The sequence below is a fragment of the Phaethon aethereus genome (assembly GCF_964289735.1).
Source record: "Phaethon aethereus genome assembly, chromosome: 1".
Lineage (NCBI taxonomy): Eukaryota > Metazoa > Chordata > Aves > Phaethontiformes > Phaethontidae > Phaethon > Phaethon aethereus.
The window spans coordinates 58,059,983-58,077,879 of NC_138575.1; the positions used below are offsets into that span (position 1 = coordinate 58,059,983).

Sequence of the window (17,897 nt, forward strand, 5' to 3'; positions counted from 1 at the left end):
GACGTGGGGCTTCTAATCATTGAAGCAGGTTTAATTGTGCAATCATCTAATGCTTTTTAAAAAAGAAAATAAGATTCACTTCTACAATATTTTCCAGTAAAATCCTTTATATTATGTAAAACTCTTTGGCCATTCAGGTCTTTTCCTTTTAATTAGTGCTTCTCAACAAAAGCATTGCTTTTTTATGCCAATATATTTTCTCAATCTAATGCGTGTAATTTTGCTTACAGACAAGGTAACGTAGGGATAGTCAACTGCTTGTCCATAACAAATTAGAATCTTCCCAAGAGTTAACAGGCCGTCTCAGAGCATCCAGTCCCAGACTATTTTTGAACAATGGCTGGTCCCAGATACTTCAAAGACACCCAAGAATCAACAGTAGAGACCACAATACACCACAAAGGGAGCAGCTCCCTCGCTTTCACTGGACATTTATTCCTGCCCTTAAGACCATCGGATTTGACTCTCATAGAAGTCATGTGTAACATGAACATTAATAATGTACTTTTGCTTTCTCCCATTCCAATTTAACCTGATCTTGATATTTAAACTTAAAGAATCTCCTTGGACAACTACACATGTAAAATAGACTTTGCCACCACCATACCCGTAGATAGATCTTCAGTGAACCTACACGAAAACAGCAGGAAACTCTTCCAACCTAACTCAAGATCTGTTTTCTAAGTCATTCAAAGGTTCAAAGCCTGCCTGATTTGGGTGGTTTAAAACTGCCCTTAGGTTTTTCTAAGGCCCAGTTACAATCTCAGGAAGAATGTTCCTGCCTTAATGACTCAGAAATCATTAAACACACTTCCACAAAGCTACCTGTAACAGTAGCATGAAACACATGGTTATATCTTTGTAAATGACGTACCTGTGACCTAATGCATTTGTAAAGAGAACAGGAGAGCCCTCCTGGGGTGCCTGTAGCAGCACTTTCCAGATTTCTTCACAACAGTGGTGGGCAAGGAGTGTTAATCATCTCTTTTCATTGGCAAGGGAATTTCGGAAAGAAGAAGGAAGTGGGGCCAAAAGGAGCTACAGGGACTCTCTAAACCAGGCCCCCGAGTTTGCTCTGCAGGAAAGCTTGCCCCTTCTCCAACTGTCTTTCCTTGTCCTCTAGCCGCTGCAGCCCCCGGTTCTTGCGGAACTCGCGGCGGATGAAAGCAAGGTAGAAATCCCGGTCAGTGTAGCGCAGCCCACGGCCCTGGCGCAGCAGAGCCCGATAGAGGGTCAGAACAGCCTCCCGGGACCACGCTGCCATGGGGGACGGATGCGCGGACAGGCGACCTAGAGAAAGGTTACAAAGTGCGGGACCCGAGTCAGCTTTTGCCTCCCCGAGGGACGCACCGGCCGCCGCCTCCGTCTCCATTCCTGGCCCCACAAACCGCCGTTCTCCGTGGCCCGGGAAGGGACGGGACAGCCTCTCTAACGGCGCACCGGGGATAACGGGCTCTCTAAGGGCGCGAGGCCGCACACCCTATTACGAGGGAACCGACAGGCCCCCCGGCCTGGCCCTTCCCATGGGGGGCCGCCCCAGGGCCGCTCGCAGCACCCGCTCGTCGCCGGGGTCCCGTGCTGGGGTCGAGCCCGCCAGAGGCCCCGCAGGAGCCGGTGGCATCGCACTCACCGGGAAGGACCGGGGAGGGGGAAAAGGAGGCGCTCTGAATCGCTCACAACAACCGCTTCCCTTCGGCGGACACTACCACCGCCTGCCTCCCGGCACCGCTCCCGGGGTCACCCGGCAACATGGCCGATCTGCTACCGAGTCGTGACCCCGGCTCCGCCAATCATAGAGCAAGCTCGCCAGGGCCCAAACCGCCCCTTCGGCGGAGGATTTCCGGCCGGCGTGCGCACGAACGAGGGTGGCGGCGGAGCGCTGTCTCCCCCTGCCGGCGGGGCGCCACGCCCACCGTCGTACGGAGAGCGGGAGGGGACTCTCGGCGCCGCCCGCCCGCGCCGGGAGGCTGCCCCCTGCCGGCGGGGAGGAGGACTGCCGCCTCCAGTTGCTGCCAGTTGGGGCTGGGACAGGACAGGCTGGGCCCGGTGCTGGTCCAGTTTGAGGAGGTCGTGCCCCTCAAGGGGTGATGACTTCGGTGATGAGCCAGCTTCCTCAGTGGGGATGGCGGTGGGGAAGAGGCTGGGGGAGGGTGGGTGCTGGGGACACCCTGAAAGGGTGTGGGGAAGGGCTGAGGGGAGCAGGGGGTGAGTGGGACCCCCACGGTGCGGCTTGGAGGGACCCAGGCTGTGCCTGAACAGCCCAGGATGGAGCAGCCGCTTCCCACCTTCTCTTAGAGAAGTCTCTAAGACAGGAGTCTCCGCTTCTCCCTTAGACTTGCAGCTGCCCTCGAGGCCGGGGTGGGCACCAGCACTGAACACACCTCCGGACACCAGGCTTGTTCCGCTATGGAAGGTGTCATTAGCAGTTGGGCTTCATGTGCTGTGGCAAAATGGGCTGGGTTCTTGGCCTTGGCGGTTCCATGTGCCTGTGAGTGTGTTCCACAAGGCCCAGAACAGCTGGAGCACTAATAGGTTTTTCCTTTTGTCGTTCTAGCTTTGACAGGCCTGAATGTCATCAAATGACTTCGTGTAAGAAAGGGGAGAGTTCAGCATGCTGCAGCTAGTTGACATCCACAGCACCGGCTGTCATGATCATCCCCAGCTCTGTGTGCTGGCTGCCTAGGGTGATGCGGAGGTGAATAGAGAAGGTTTCTTTGGTGCTTCAGGGTAAGCAGAGAGCAGTGGGTGTCTGAAGGTACCTCTAACTACCCTGATGCTTTTTACAGAATAATTTATCAAATTCAAGCTCCTTATATTTATCTCCAAGGAGCCCCAGGGCCTGATCTAGAAGTCTCAAGGTCTCTAGGAGAAGGGCAGTAGCTGGCAGCCTCTCTGGGGTCTGCCCAAGGAGATGGAAGGAGCCTCCTGAAGCCAGGACTTTCCACCCCTCTGTCCAGGTGCAAATTCCCCTTTTACATTCTCACCTTCTCTACTATATGCCTACTCTGGGGAGTAATTATTAGCCATCTCCTCCTCAAATCCTACCAAAATATAAAATGTAACCACATGTGCCGTGCCTCCCATGGGGGAGATGGTGAAAGAGAAAACCATGTGTGACAGAGGAAAGCCACATCACTTCACGCATTTCTCAGTGACACCAGATATGACAGTGATAGAATTGAGCAGGAAGAAAACCAGACTGGCCGGACTGGCTTTGTCCATGCCAATCTCCTCTTGTTCATTTCCTTTCTGAGATAAACAATCCCAATCGTTTTGATCTCTCTTTGTGAGCGAGTTCGCCATGCCCCTAATCAGTCCTTTCTGAGAAAGGCTTACTTGAACTGCAGACAGTATTCCCAGAGAGGCCACGCTACTGATTTACATAATAGCATTATCATATTTTCCATATTATTCTCCTCTTCTTCCTTCTGCATGCTAATATTTTGTGCATGCTTTTTTTTAACCTGCAGCTACTCACAGAGCCAGGGTTTGTGTGACATCCAGATCCTTTCCCGAGATGCTAGAGACTGTCTGGGGCGTTTTAATTCTTAGGTGCAATTTGTTTTCTCTTTTCTGACTTTGCATATGCCTAGATAAGCCTTGGCAAATGTGTGTTGTTGCCCATTTGCCACATTTGCATTTTATTTACAGTCCTTTCTGATCTCTTCAAGAGTCAATAGCTTTGAGTCATCTCCTAAAAATGTTTGGTATACTGCTCATCTTTGTTTCCAGATCATCAGTTCATATACTGAGCTATCCTGGACCTCGGAGGCAGCATTTGTATTTGCTACCGTTAACATTCTGCCAGAATGGAAATCAATCTTTGAACCTTCCTCATGGCTTCCTGCCTCCTCCTCGGGTTGTTGATCCACAGAAATACTTCAGTCCTCACAACAGGGCTCTGTCACTTCTGGGCAGGTGCACTCATGAGCCCAGTCCCCGAAACTTCCAAGTCTGCATCAAAATTTGCACAGCTACATGCAGCAAACCCTTGATGCACTATGAATGGGATCTGCCAGATCAGGCTGTGCAACGACAGGCTTTCCTTGCTGCCCTCCTGCTATGGCAGCCGAGGACTGTGGGCTTCCATAAACACACCATCCCCAGCCTGGCCCCCTCGGGTTGTGCCTGTTTTACTGTTTCTTTCTGTTTTTTTCCCCTAGGCTTGACGCCAGCTCCTGGGCCCCCCGCCAGCAGCTGCGTGTGAGTGTTGTGAACTCCTTCGGCCACGCCACGCAGCGTGCCTCCAAACTGTCTTGGCCTCTCCTGGGAGGCCACTCGCTGGCTCACCATGCCTGCTGCTTGCCGTGGGCTCCCCACGCCCATGTCGTGCGGGCATGGGTGTTCAACCTGCCCCTTCTGTCTTGCAAAGAGAAGGGTGAGTGCAACAGCAGAGTGACCCATGACCAACGCCATCCTAGCTGCGGTGTGAGCACCCAGATGCCTGGTGACATGCCAGGGGTTGTAAACTTGAACTCTTCCTTGAGGTAGTGAAGCAACATCCCCTCTCTTCTCAGTGTTTCCCAACCCAATTGGCTTCTCTCCTGACCCATGGCATGCAGCCACCCTGGCAGAGAGCCACCCAGCAGCCCCAAAGACTTGTGCTGCCCTGATGGGATGCTGGCCCCGGTGCCCTGTTGCCTGCAAAGCCCTGTTGCCTAGTGTCTTCTTTCCTCATGGACCCACTGGGAATGGGATGTCCCCTGTGCCTCCAGCCTGAGTCCCTGCAAGAAAAGGAATTTACTTGCCCTGACGGGGTGAGGTGCAGGCGAAGAGGAGTGAGCACATCTTAGCTGTGCGACTGGAGAACAATAACAACCTTTGTTTCCCCAAATGATTAAGTGCGCTTGCGAAATATCAAAGGCAGCATGGATGACAGGGCACAATAACCCATGCTGTTACCTGGGACAAGGCACAGACATCCGCCCTGTCCCCCGCCTCCCTGGGAGTCTCCAGAGCCACCGCTCCTCTGCTGGTCTTCTCATGCTTGCAGCTGGTCCTCTCACTCAAGTGGCCACTGCCACAGGGCCTGATGGCCACCAGTGAACTGCTGCTTCTGAGCCCAGCTTGCAGCCCCTGCTCCTGGGAGTTGAGTGCCACCCCCAGGGCTTCCCATCACCCATTTTGCAAGGGTAGGACCATTCCCAGCCAGGTAGACATCCCGGTGCTGCCCGCCACCAACCAGCAAACCCCCCTTGGGTAGCAGGGACATGAACATGACCCACTGAGCTGCAAATGGCATCTTGGAGGGGCTCTGCAGGGCCAGGAAAAAACCTGCACATTGAAACAGAAGGCTGACCTCTTACAGGAGCCAGAAAACTATCCCAAAACACAAGAGGGAAGATGGGTAGTGACCCATCAATGCCATCGGAGATTGGGCTTAATATCCTTAATGTCTTCTAGTAAACAGACCTTGCAGGAGGCATTTTGGCAGTCTAACTCTGTTCAAAAGTTTTCTTTTTCATTGCAGCCCTATTTCTTTACTTTTCTTGAGCAACTGCAGGGAATAATGGCATTTGGGCTCCTGCTCTCTGGTTGCAATGAGCCAGGAGGGGCAGATGGCCAAGGGTGGTGCAGGTGGCTTCTTTCCCCAAACCCTCAGCAGCTTTGATGTTGAGTGCATGTTGGAAGGAAGATGGGTGCTGAAGGAGGAGAGACCACGGGCATGCAGCCACCTTTCAAGGGACATTCCCAATTTACAGCCGAGACCCAGATTTTAGTGACAGAGAATAACTAGGCACTCTGGGGAGCCACACTCAGGGTATGTTTTTGCCAGGGGGAAAAAAAGGAAAAGTTCCCAGCCCAGCTGCTGCTCAGGTGGGACCTTTCAGGTCCCCAACCTCCAGCCCTGCAGCCCAGTGGGCTGCAAGCACTGGCAGCAGCAAGCGGTCTTCTGTGCGATGCACAGCTGCTGGCGCTGCGAGGGTCTGCACTGACAGTCGGTGAGGAAGCTGTTTTATTACTGAACAAATTGAAAATGCTGTTGTAGTATTTCTGCAGCTGGTCTGTGCACACCTTCATACTTAGCACAACTTGTGTTTCTTCAACCAAATTTCCCTCTGGCTGGGTTTGATGGGGACTTTTTTTTTATTCCCCAGCTAGTAGGATTCCCCTCCCTGCCATTTTTCACTTTGCACCAGCTGTGTGCTGCAGAAGGTTTCCAGAGCCATTCAGCGGCCCCGCTTTTGTGAGTGCTGTTATTCTTGCCATTTTGCATCATTCTGACAGCCTTGTGGGCTTTCTGTGGCTGAATTGTCTGCAGAGAGCCGAGAGCTTGCAGCTGGTGGCACCAGCCCCCCCCCAGCAGAGCTGCACACGCTGACTGCAGGCTTTTTGTACCCCTCCGCCCACTGCATGCTGCGGTGAGGTCCTCCGAGCACGAACACAGGATTTTGGCTTGTGTAAGGGGCGTCTGGACTCTCAGCATCATGTGGGGTTTGGTCCCATGTACATATATACAACATATATACAACCTGATAAGGGCAGAGCTGCTATATCCTGCTGCGTCTCTTCTTTTTCTAGGTGAAGGCACCTATTGCGCATCTCATCCTGTTAAGTCAAGGGTCCTTAGATAGATTTATTTCTGTCCCATTTGGGGAAATCTGTCTGGTTTTGCAGTAGTTTGACATTCACTTCTGGGTAACAGTTTGAGTCAAATGCTTTAAAAACCCTGGGAACCAAATAGAAGTGGGTAGATGTTTTCTACATTCTTTTATTTTTGTGTGTGTGCCTGGTTCTTACTAAGTGTCTGAGGGCGGGGGGTGGGGTGGGGGGGGTGGTGTATGACTGATGACTTGTTGCTCTCTCTTTGGAAAAGGTCCAGACTGTAGAAGAGGGCTAAAATGCCAGGAAAGGATTTGCTGCATGGAGGCAGGCTTATAATATTTGATTTTATACATTCTCTGGGTAACATATTTTCTTTAATTTGAGATCCTGGAGAAGTCATTTTAGATCTTTATTCAGCACAGCTTAGTTGATGCTCTTCTCAGTTTTCCTTATTTTTAGAAAGGTGAAGTGTAGGTCCCAAATTAAATCGTTACTGGGATGGACTTCAGCCAAAAGAATCCACAGTTCAAGCCGTAAGGCACAGGAAACATAAGAGTAAGACAATGAAGTTTTATTTTGTATTTAATTTGGCAGGGTGAGGAGAGATATGGCCTTGAAAGATTTGTATTCTTACGTAGCTATAATGTATTTCAAAAGAAGGTAAGAATTCTTTTCTCTTCTCACTTTGCTTAAAAGAAAAAAGCACGCCCAGAACGCTGGAAATTCAGGATTGCCAAATTTTCCTTAGTTCCAAGGTAAAGCTTTGTGTTTGGGGTTCTCAGAGATGCTTACAGTAGCTTCCCAAGCATTAGCTGAAGTGGGTTGATCCTTTAACCTTTTGCTGCCGTGCTTCTCCCTGCTGCAGCCACAAAGGCAAAGCTAGTAGCAGCCTGGCCCCAAGCCAAGCTCCTCTCCCAAGCATCCACGGATGATATCTCTTATGCCAGCCTTTCACTTCAGTGACCCGGAGCCATTTCTCCAGATGGGACAGTTTTGCACGGCTCCTCTGAGGCCGTTTTGCAGCGTCAGAGCAAAGCCCCGCAAGGCTTGCTCCCAGGTGAAGGTTTGACACAGCTGGGGTATGAGCGCGCCTGTGAGCCACAGAAACACGTGCTACTGCCAGGAGCAAGAATATGCCTCCTTTTTGCCATGGCTGTGGCCAAATCCTCTCCGTCGCTGTGCTCTGGAAAGCAGGGCAGCCAGCGCCTGCAGCTGCAGGCACGTGAGCATGAAGCCATTTGCTGGTGACACTCTCCAGGGCTGGGACTACTCTCTCTCTGGCTGCTCCGCGGGCTGCCTGCCAGCCAGCTGAAGCCTCACTGCTTCCCTCAGCTGAGCCGCTAAAGCAGTGAGATTTTAAAAAAATATATAAAATTAGACTAATAATTAAAAATTAACTGTCCTCGCTAAGCAGCATATTAAGCCGTGCCCTTACACAGGGAACAAATGTATCCAAGCAACAAAAACAAACAGCCAGCAAGCCAGGCTCTTGGTATCCCCCTTCCAGCTGTCTAAATGGTGCTGTAAGTTTGTATTGAAGTCGCTTTGTTTCCAAGCACCCTGGTGTTTGGAAACAGCACATCCATCCCCTGGACTGCAGGCATCGATCAGGAAACAGCCGGAGCAAGCCCCTCCGTGATCCCCCACCAAGCAGTGTTGCACAGTGCCTGCAACGAGCACTGGGCATCCCTGACATACAGCAAGAGCTTGGGGAAAACATCTCATTTCCAGGCAGGTCATGCCAGAGCCTGTCCATGGTGCATCTCGCTATATAATGCCCGTTGGGATACTGAAACTCTGCAAAACACATGGGATTTACTTGGCATCGTTTGGCTTGCATGCTGCTGGTTCAATACTGTGCTTAAGGCTCCATATCCACATCCAGGATGCACACTGCATGTATCAAGATCCTTTTTGATGTCTTGAGGGACCCTCTGAGAGATGGTGTACAAGGCTCATGGTGGAGCCACATGCCCCTCGCACTTGGCTGTCAGCACTGCTCCTGCAAATGTGGGTCTCCACCATGGACTGGTTTGCGGAAGAGTCAACCCGTCACTCACAGAGGCGCTTCAAGCTTCTGCAGCAGAAGCTTGTGCTTTCTGGGGAAAAAGGTCCTGGGTTTTGTCAATGCCTTCTTTGAAAAAATCTCGTAAGAAACTGAAGAAATGCCACTTACAATAGTTCTTAAAGTAATACAAATGTCAGTAAAAGATTTCGTGTTGGAGGCAAGAAAAATACATGGGAGAACCTTTAACCTAGTCAGCTCTCATTTCTTAAATTGTGTCCCTAAATTGCTATCGGCCTAAGCTTATATACTTACCTTCCCCTCTTGAAAAATTGAAAGTTCAGGCATTCTGGCATGATCTGTTTTTAGATTATCTCCTATTCGGGCACAAAAATACAACTATCACTAAGAATGCTAAAAATTCTTAATAGAAAATTTTAATTGTTAATTTTGAGTGGCATGTTTATTCCAGGCCTTTTGTTCCAGAGACGGAAGCAGCAGAAAGACATTAAGTAATGCACAATGCAAGCCTCTAGTTTGATGGAGACCCTTCCACAAGAGGAGAATTGAAAACATTAGACTGACAGGGAAGACACAAAGAAGGGGGAATGTGCTGGATCTAATGATTATAAAGAAACTAACCTATGATGTTTACAGTCACTATCTCTAAATGGGACCAGGAATAAATCTGAAGCACTTAAAGTAAAAAGTGAAATTAGCTGTAGACTGGCACGAGCTTGTGAAAAACCCTTTCCAAAGGCACTGCTGAGGCCAGATGCTTAAGAGAATTCAGAGCAAGACTGGGCTTTGATACTAACAGCAACAGCCAAAATTACACGAGATGGTTTAAAAATAAGCTAAAAGGAGGAGGTCATGTTCTCTCATGCAGCATGCCAAAAGTAATCCTCCACAGAGACATTTCTGCAGTGGGGAAGTTTAATTTGGGGTTCCAGGGTTTCCACAACTTTACTTGAAAAAGTGGATGCATCCAAGGGAGGGGAGATGGTGACAGGGGACCATTTCATGAGTGGTGATGCTGGTTCCCACATCCACCAGCTCTTCTATGAGCTGCTTGGCAGCCATCGTTCCCCACTCATGTGGGGAACAATGTGCTGTATGTGCTCATACTCACCTAACATGCAGAAGATTAGGTCTGACCTGGGCCCACAAAATCAGGAATCATTCCCCAAACTAGCCAGGCTCCCCCTCAATCTCCCTTCTCGGGGACACAGCCCTGCCAAGGTGGGAAGCAACTTCCCTCCCTTTTTTCCAGCAACCCCTCTGCCAGGTGATCAGAAATAAATGCTCACACAAACACACACACCTTTGTTTCCTTTCATACTTTGTAAATTTTTTTATTTTTATTATTATCTCCTCCTTTTAAGCATCCCTTTAAGGGTGAAATGAAATCCAACCATTTACAGAGAAAATGATTTCAAGAATGTACATTTCATTTATCCTTACAAAAAAATTCATTATTACTTGCTGTTTATAAATTACAGAGTGGAAAGGAGCTTTGCAGATGCTCTTATTTTTTCCTTTTTTTTTTTTTCTTCTTTTAGTTTATTTTTGGCAAGTCCACGCATTCTTTTGCCAAAGCAGGGTGTTCTGGGGCCACCCCAGGCGCAACACCAACAGTAGGTCCAGGTGGACCCCAGGCTCGGAAGTGCTGCTGGACCACCTCCAGGATGATACTGCATCATCATCCACACAAGAAGGAAAAAACAGTGGTTTGAATTCTTAGTCTCAAGAGTATTTCAGATCCCTTCTTAATCCGTTATCTGTAGTCCTCAAAGCTTTAAAAGTCAGTGTATTGCATTAGAAACACCTCTCCTTTCTTGGTGCTGGATCCGAGCCCCTCCTGCCACCCCTTACCTCCAGCTCCCCCTCTCCTTCCATAAGAGCGAGTTTGTTCAATGTCTCAGAAGTCAGAAGGGAGGGCTTTTTGGGGGGGTGGGGAGAACACAACGATGGAGGGATTCAGGATCCATTCTCCCACTCACTTCCCTCTTTTCTCAACAAGGTTTGAGGTCAGCGAAGACAGGATGAGCCATCCCTTCCCTCTTCACCACCAGTGTTCACTAATCAGACCAGGAGTGACCCCGGACACGTGTCTTCACAGTGCAGAGGCATAGCAGCTGTGGAGATTGCTGGAAGGAGCTGGGAGACAGGGACAGAGCCCAGGGGATGTTCGGGAGGAGAAAAGACACTACCATCCCATGAGGATACACCAAGGGCGGTGGAGGGGAACGAATACCCATTCTGCTCTGACACTCTCCCTCCATCCCACTTGTATGTTACCTGGAGGCCACAAGGTCCCCTCATTTACCTGCCACAGAGACATGAAGAGCAGGCTGGCCTAAGCTGCACGACAGCAAACACCTCAGCAGGACACAGGGATCAGAGAAAGCAACGGCAATAGTGGACTTGAGTGTCGTCCTTCATGCCAACCACACAGGCACAAAACCACCTCAACTTTTCTGTCCATTGGGTATGGCACTACCCCTGTCCTCTGGAGGGGCAAAGACAGCTGACCTGCCCTGTTCCTTTTGCTTTAGCAAGCTCACGTGCTGCAGGTCCACATCCTTCCCTTTATTTGGGGTGAAGGAGGAAGAGGAGTTCTCCACTCCAAAGCCATGCATGGAGTAATCCCTTTTTTAGGTGGGAAGCACAAAGAAAGGCAAAAACAGAGATGAGCAGACAGAAAGAGAAAAGGAAGAGTGTGTGGCTTGGGGATGCCACACTATTTCACCTGCTACCTGGTCCTCCATTGCACCAATTAATTTGAAGTTGGAAAGGTTTTGGGGAAGAAAAAGCACAGAGCTGAAGAGGGCTGCAGGGAAAGGTCCGGGGTGCTTTCCCTCCCTCCACCAGACTGCTTCACTCCCAGAGCGGCAGCGGGCACGTGGCTTTGCTGCTCATGGCTGCAACAACCAACAGACATCAGGCTCTGGTGGTCTGATCCAGTTCCTGCCCAGGGGCAGGATGGGGTTTTTTTTTTTGACCTTCTCTTCTCAAACCTCAGGACCTGGTTCAGACAAGATCAAGGAGCCTCAACGCTCACCTCAGAATTCAGCATTGGGAAATGAGGATCTGATACAAACCTGCCTCCTCCTTTGCCTCTCTCACCACCTGACACACCCACAGGCTTTTGGGTTCCCTCTTGTGGAGGCTGTCTGGGAGGGTGGCTGTACCCGCTCTGCGCTGGCCGCGGAGGCCCTGGCACAGCAGTACAGGCAAGGCTGGACAGAGGGCAAGCCACCACCTTGGGAAATCACTGTGCAAAAGTCAGTTTGCTAGTCCCCGTCCCCTCCAGGGACAAGAAGGAAGATTGTTAATGACAAGCACTCTACCTCCCTAAGGATAATAAACACAAGGTTAGCCAGACAAATTAGACAGAAACATTGACTGGTTTGGCCTTAAGTCAAAAAATGTTTAAACGATTCCTGACAAAGAGAAACAAAAAAGAATGCATTTCATCTGTAAAGCCCCTTCTTCCCACCACAACAGAAGTCTGCTTTAAATTTAATTTCCTAAGAATAAGGAAGTGAGTAAGTCCAGGAGAAGGCAAGGGCCAGAGTCCTGCAGAAGAGTCCCAGCACTGCTATTCCAGCAGGACCTTCTCCTCCTGCCCAAGGGGGCAGAAGGGAGAGGCAATTCGGAGGGAGAGGTGGAGAACGATGGAGCAAATAATGGAGGAGAGGGGAGAGAAGGCAACAGGCTGTACTTCAGGAATCAGAGATGCAGATATTGCAGCTGTGAGCTCATCTGAAACTCCCAAGAGACAAGGGCCATACCTCAGCAATGAAAACTTGACTTGTAGTGCACTAAAAATTCCCAAGGACACCCATGCACGGAAAGGGCTGTATCAGAGGAGAGGCTGCTCCCACTGTAAAAGATAATGAGGTGCAGCCCCAGCACGCATGCACTTTAGCCCCTGCTTCACAGGGCTCCGCTGCTGCCAAAGCACCCATGCAAAGACTGACTTCTCTTTCTCTCCTGTCTTCAGCAAGGCCTGGCACTGGGCTTGTGTTGTTGTCACTGAGATAAGGCAAAGCCAAAGGTCTGAGAGTAGACCTCAGGTGCCCTTCCAAGAGTAAAAATGAAAAATAGCTTCTTCCTTCCATGCTTTTCTGCTACTGAATCCCATGAGCTAACATACCTGCTCTCCTCCGGCCGCCCCTGGGGAAAGCATCTTCCCCTCATGCTGCAGCCTCTGTGCTACTGCTCTCATCTTGCTCAACTCAGGCACCTCCTTTCTCAGCTGAGTACCCATTTCTCTATAATCTCTCTATGCCCAAGGCAACCATGCAGCCACTTGGCACAAGGACCCCATGACTCCTGCTGCATCAACAAGTCTGGACTTAGAAGAGCCACAGCTTCCCTTCGGGGGAAAAGCATTCTACCTAACAAAGCTTCTCCCTCCACTCAGTTCCCAAAGGGGCTTTTCTACCTGTGGGGAAGACACAGAAGTGAGAAGAGTGACCTAAAAAACAAACAAAACAAAAAAAAAAAGAGGGCCCTTCAGTTCTTCTAAGCAGGCATGATGACACATGAGATGTGGAAGGAGCCAAGATGAACTCCATCTCAGTTTGATGAGAAAAAGATGTTCATCTTCATTCTGTTCCACTCTCAGACTTTTTAGGCAATCAAGTTATTTTTGTTGATGTTTTTCACTTCTCTAGAGAGGGGAATAAGAGGGGAAAAAGAGAGATACAGAGCTAGGAATGAGGCACAAGGATGGGAATGGGCTGGACAACACAGGAATATGGAGCCCTGATGGAGTGAGTTAACAGCAATGGAAAGCCTCCTGCTTCAGCACAGCTGGCCTGATGTCAGGATCACTGTTCCTTACACCAACATTTTCCTCCTCCTCCTCCATATGATCCTCACTTCTTTGCTTAGAACATGAGCCAATCAGTCCAATACGATGACAGGCCAGATCCTGACTACCCATCATGGGCAAACTCTGAGCAGACACTGGCCCAACCAGCTGCAACTAGTGTCTTCCTAGATCCCCCCTCCTCTGCATGGTCTTGTCTGCATGGCCCAGGCCATACATGTGGGCTGCACATGGTCTCTCCATTGCATGATGGTTCCAAAACAGTCTCTTGGCCCCAGGGGGAGTCTGCCCATGGCCTATTTCTCCATGAGCTCCCTCACACCCTAAGAGCAAACAGATGGATCCTGTGCCTTGACAGGCTTTGTGTTCCCCCACAACACCCAATGTTGACTCAGAGCTTTGCCCTTCTCCTCTCCTTTTTACCTCAAAGCAAGAAGGAATAGCCAGCACATGTAAGCAGCAACCCTGCAACAGGCACAGTCCACAGGGTTGCAGAGGCAACCAGAGAGGCATGCAACAGTCCTGCGTGTGTAGCACTGCTATGCAGAGCCAATGCTCTCCCTGGCCTTCTCCTATGAATCCCCCAAAAAGTCATCCATGCTGCGACAGAGGCCGTGGCTCTGGATCCCAACCATTTCCTGAAAGCACACACACCCAAGCCCAACTATGTCCCCTTCCCTCACAATACTGGTAACAAACGCCCACATGCATACCAAAACCATGCATGTAAGCACTCATGCACATAGGAAACCATGCACTTGTAAACATACACTCCCACCATCTGATTAAGTCCCCTGCAGCTTATCCCAGCACGTAGAAGCTGGGATAGAAGCACATACTGCAGGGAAGGTGCTTCAGCTTCTGTGGGCCAAGCCAGTGCAGTGTTGTGGGGGCAGGGGGAAAAAAGGAGTTAAAAAAAAAAAAAACAACAGAAAACAGCTTTCTCCGCTGCTTCCCATCTGCTGCTGCAGAATCGGTAGAGCATCAGGGCAAGATACAGCCCAGGACAGATGCATTAAGCCTGCAGGAGGAGGCTGCATCCTGGGGAGAACACCTTGGAAGCAAAGGATTTCACTTCCCCAAAATAGTCTTTGAATATAGAGGTATACAAAAAATAAACGCATACTGAGATGCTTTTGCACATTCACCCATCCAAAAAATGCCCATGACACACATCTGCACACGTCACCACTCTCATCGGTTTGTGCCTGCTGACTCACACGCTCACTGAATAGCTCAGGCTCGCATCTGTGCTTGCTCCGATCCACAAAGGATGAGAGTGGATGGGAACAGCTGCCCTCTCTCCCAATGAGACCCTCCCAGCCTCCCCCAGAGGAAAATCCACCAGCTGGCTGCAGAGATTCTCTCCAGCCAGCAGGAGAGGCCTGGGAGATGCAGGAAAGTCTTCACAGTACTACCAGAGCAGGTCCCCAACATCTCTCCTCCTCCTGCCCAGGCCTCCCTTCACATGACTGAGGAATTCATGTCCCCAGGCATCACCCTGGGATGAAGTGAAAAAAAGAAGGAAGGGAGGGAGGGCAAAGACCCTGGAGAAATGGCACACCCCACCCGTAGCCAAAGAAAACAAAAAAAGAAAGGAACAGAAAAAAACACCCGACTCTTTCCCTTTGTTGTGAAGTTCTGATTTCCCACGTGAGCCCCCATGGCCTCACCCAGTGCCCTCCGCTTTTCGGTAGGGGTTCTCCAACAAGTAGCGGAAGCGCTGGTAGTTCTTGAGAAGGTACTTGGGAGCATACATCTGCTCCTTGGGGTCAGCAGGGGGATACTCCTGCGTAGTACCATCAAACCAGCCACCAGTCCGGATCAGCTCCCGGATATAATTGAGGTCTCGTTTATCCTCGTAATCACCCCAGCGGGGGAAGTCCCCATTCTGGGCCGACACCAGTTTAAAGTAGATCCCCTCTGGGGTGAAACACCAGGAGCAGTGCCAGCCAGCAAAGTGGAGGGGGCTGCCCAGCGACCACTGCACCAGGATGTGTCCTGTGCTGTTCTCATACTGCCGAAAGCCAGGCATGGTGTAGTACTCACGGCGCCGCAGACGGATCCCGTCAGTAGCATAGACAGCCTGGAGCATCCCCATGGTGCAGCCTGAGACCACCTCCAAGGTACCTGGTTGCTTCCAGAAGAAGCCATAGAGTGACTTGCGCATGTGAAAGGCAAAGGGCTCCGTCCAGCCGTCATAGAGCTTGAGGAAGAGCACACCGTCGCGGGCCGGGATCTCATCAGCATCATCGATGATGAAGACATCATCCGGGCGCAGGTTGCGCAGGCGAGAGATGCCATCCCGGGTGAGAAAAGTGCGCAGGTAATCATCAGCAATCCAGCCATCCTGGCGGCCGCCAGGGGGGAAGTGGTCCAGGAAGACATAGAGCACCTTATGGCGGATGTAGTCGAAAGAACCATTGAGGAGCATCTCGCGGAACTTGAGGGGCCGCGGCTCTCCGTAGGCTGTGAAGTTCGACTCGCACACCACAAAGGTGTCCACCACATCTCCCAGCTCATGGAAGCGGACATCCAGCAGGTCAAACTCATGGTTGACGTTGATAGCATTGATGACCCGCCGGGGGATCTCCCGTGGCACAAGACGGTCCTTGGTGGGCAGGTTGGAGTACTGGACCACAGTGGGGACCCCACAGCTGGGGCCGTGCCAGCCTGGCAAGCATACGCACTCCACCCACTTGCGCCGCTTGGTCCCGCTGGCGCTCAATGGCTTGCGAGCCGGCCGCCCCGAGGCTGCGCCATCCGCTCGCTCCTCTGGCCTCCCTCCCACGGGTGGCTTCTCCAGCACCTTGGTGCCTGGTTTAAAGCAAACACCGCCGGCTTTGGTACGCACAAAATATTCTGTTGTGTCTTCTGGTAGCACAAACTCCACTTTGTGCAGTTCTTCGCTGGCTCTGCTGGGAGGCAGGGGCTGGAGCAAGGGGGAGTGGGAATACAGGGGTGTGCGGAGGAACTCTGCACCCCCCGGCTCAGGGCTGACCTGAGGTGTGACAGGGGCATTGTTCCAGAAGAAGCTGGAGACGAGGTTGGGACTAAGTGAAGCCAGCTCCCGTGGGAAGGTGACATAGGAAAGGGCCTTGAGGAAGTGCAAGAAGGAGATGAGGCAGAGACCAGCCATGCAGAGAGTCAGAAAGAGCTTATGGCGTCTCATCTTCATCCTGTGGAAAAGCCATGAAAAGGAAAGTCACATTCAACAGTTACTGAGGTGCAAAAAGTTTACCACTGGTAGAAAAACAGGTTGTGAATGGCAGAAAGCTGGTCCAAATTCAGCATGCACCTTTCGAGACTTGAATCCAAGAACTACCCCACCCCCTGCCATCTTCAGTGGGCCTTTTGCCTCAGCTGGGTTACACCAAGCTGATTCTCTTCTAGATCAGTCACAGTCTTATACCTCACAAAGACAAAAAAGGCACTGCTGACAGGGTAGAAAGATGGGAAATCCAGAATAATAGGAATTCATGATCTAGTGAACTCACCGCACTTGGCAGATTTGTCCCTATTCTTTGATGGACACAGAATGAACGTAGGCCTCCTCAGGCCCTGCATCACCAGAGGGTTGAAGGAAGATGAAGAGAGAGCAGAGAGCAGGAGCGACAAGGGGGAGTAAGAGGTACGCAGCTGATACACAATCAGTGTAAGAGGCAGTTTTAAAGGACCGAGATCATTAACCAGGCTGCCAGAACCAGGAAAACACCTACGCTCCTCAGATCTTTTCAGTGTTTGCTCAACACACACCCTTGCTCCTAGGAAATGCTACCCAAGTTCACATGGGGAACAGAAGAAAAGAAAAAAAAAAAAAGATTCTGTCACTTTTACTCTTCTCCCGTCCTTCTTTAGTCCACTGTATCTCCAAATGTTGCCCTTTGCTTTTTGTTTTCTGTGGACCAAATGCTGAGATTTTTTTGCATCTGGATCAAGATGGCTAAAATAAACATCTATCTGTCTCCACTGGTAATACTGTGCCATCACGACGGATCCATGTCAAGCCAGCAAAAAAAAACAGCAGTGCGGAGCCCTTTCCTCCAAACAACATGAAATATTGCCTTCATCTCTCCCTACACCATCTCCCCTCCTCCAGCCCAGGCAGGGAGCAGAGCTGCTGTCAGGCAGAGAAGTGATTGAAGACTACAATCCAGAACAAGAAAAAAAAAAAGAAAGAAAAAAAATTACGCTCACCCAATGTTTCGCCAAGGAAAAGGAGAAAAGGCCTTCTGCAGTCTAGGGCAAAGGTGGGCAGGGGAACAAGGTCACCCAAAAGCCCTTTGCAATGCAGAGGCTGTCCTGTCCTCTCCTCCCTGGAGCGTGGAGCCCTCCATGCAGTGGCAGGCGAAGAGGCAGAGACCCCCTCCGAGCCTCATGCACAACACACACCGCTGTGCCCCCTCACGACACGCTCCGCCATGACTGCTCTCCGCCCAGGCACCGTCCCCCTTCCAGGGCCAAAGTTCGCGAAAGGCACCACACACCCCATACCATCACTGA

General features: G+C 50.7%; 2 protein-coding genes across 2 annotated transcripts; both read right to left on the reverse strand.

The window, feature by feature from the left end:
- Positions 1-1,051: 1,051 nt before the first annotated feature.
- MIURF (mitochondrial elongation factor 1 upstream open reading frame) lies at positions 1,052-1,264 on the reverse strand (the record flags this gene model as incomplete). The annotated part of the gene is made up of 1 exon (XM_082013145.1): positions 1,052-1,264. One exon carries the CDS (start codon positions 1,262-1,264, stop codon positions 1,052-1,054), a length of 213 nt encoding a protein of 70 aa, XP_081869271.1.
- A 13,799-nt stretch (positions 1,265-15,063) lies between these two features.
- Positions 15,064-16,572, reverse strand: MGAT3 (beta-1,4-mannosyl-glycoprotein 4-beta-N-acetylglucosaminyltransferase; the record flags this gene model as incomplete). Its single annotated transcript, XM_082006765.1, has 1 exon — positions 15,064-16,572. One exon carries the CDS (start codon positions 16,570-16,572, stop codon positions 15,064-15,066), a length of 1,509 nt encoding a protein of 502 aa, XP_081862891.1.
- Between the last annotated feature and the right edge of the window lie 1,325 nt (positions 16,573-17,897).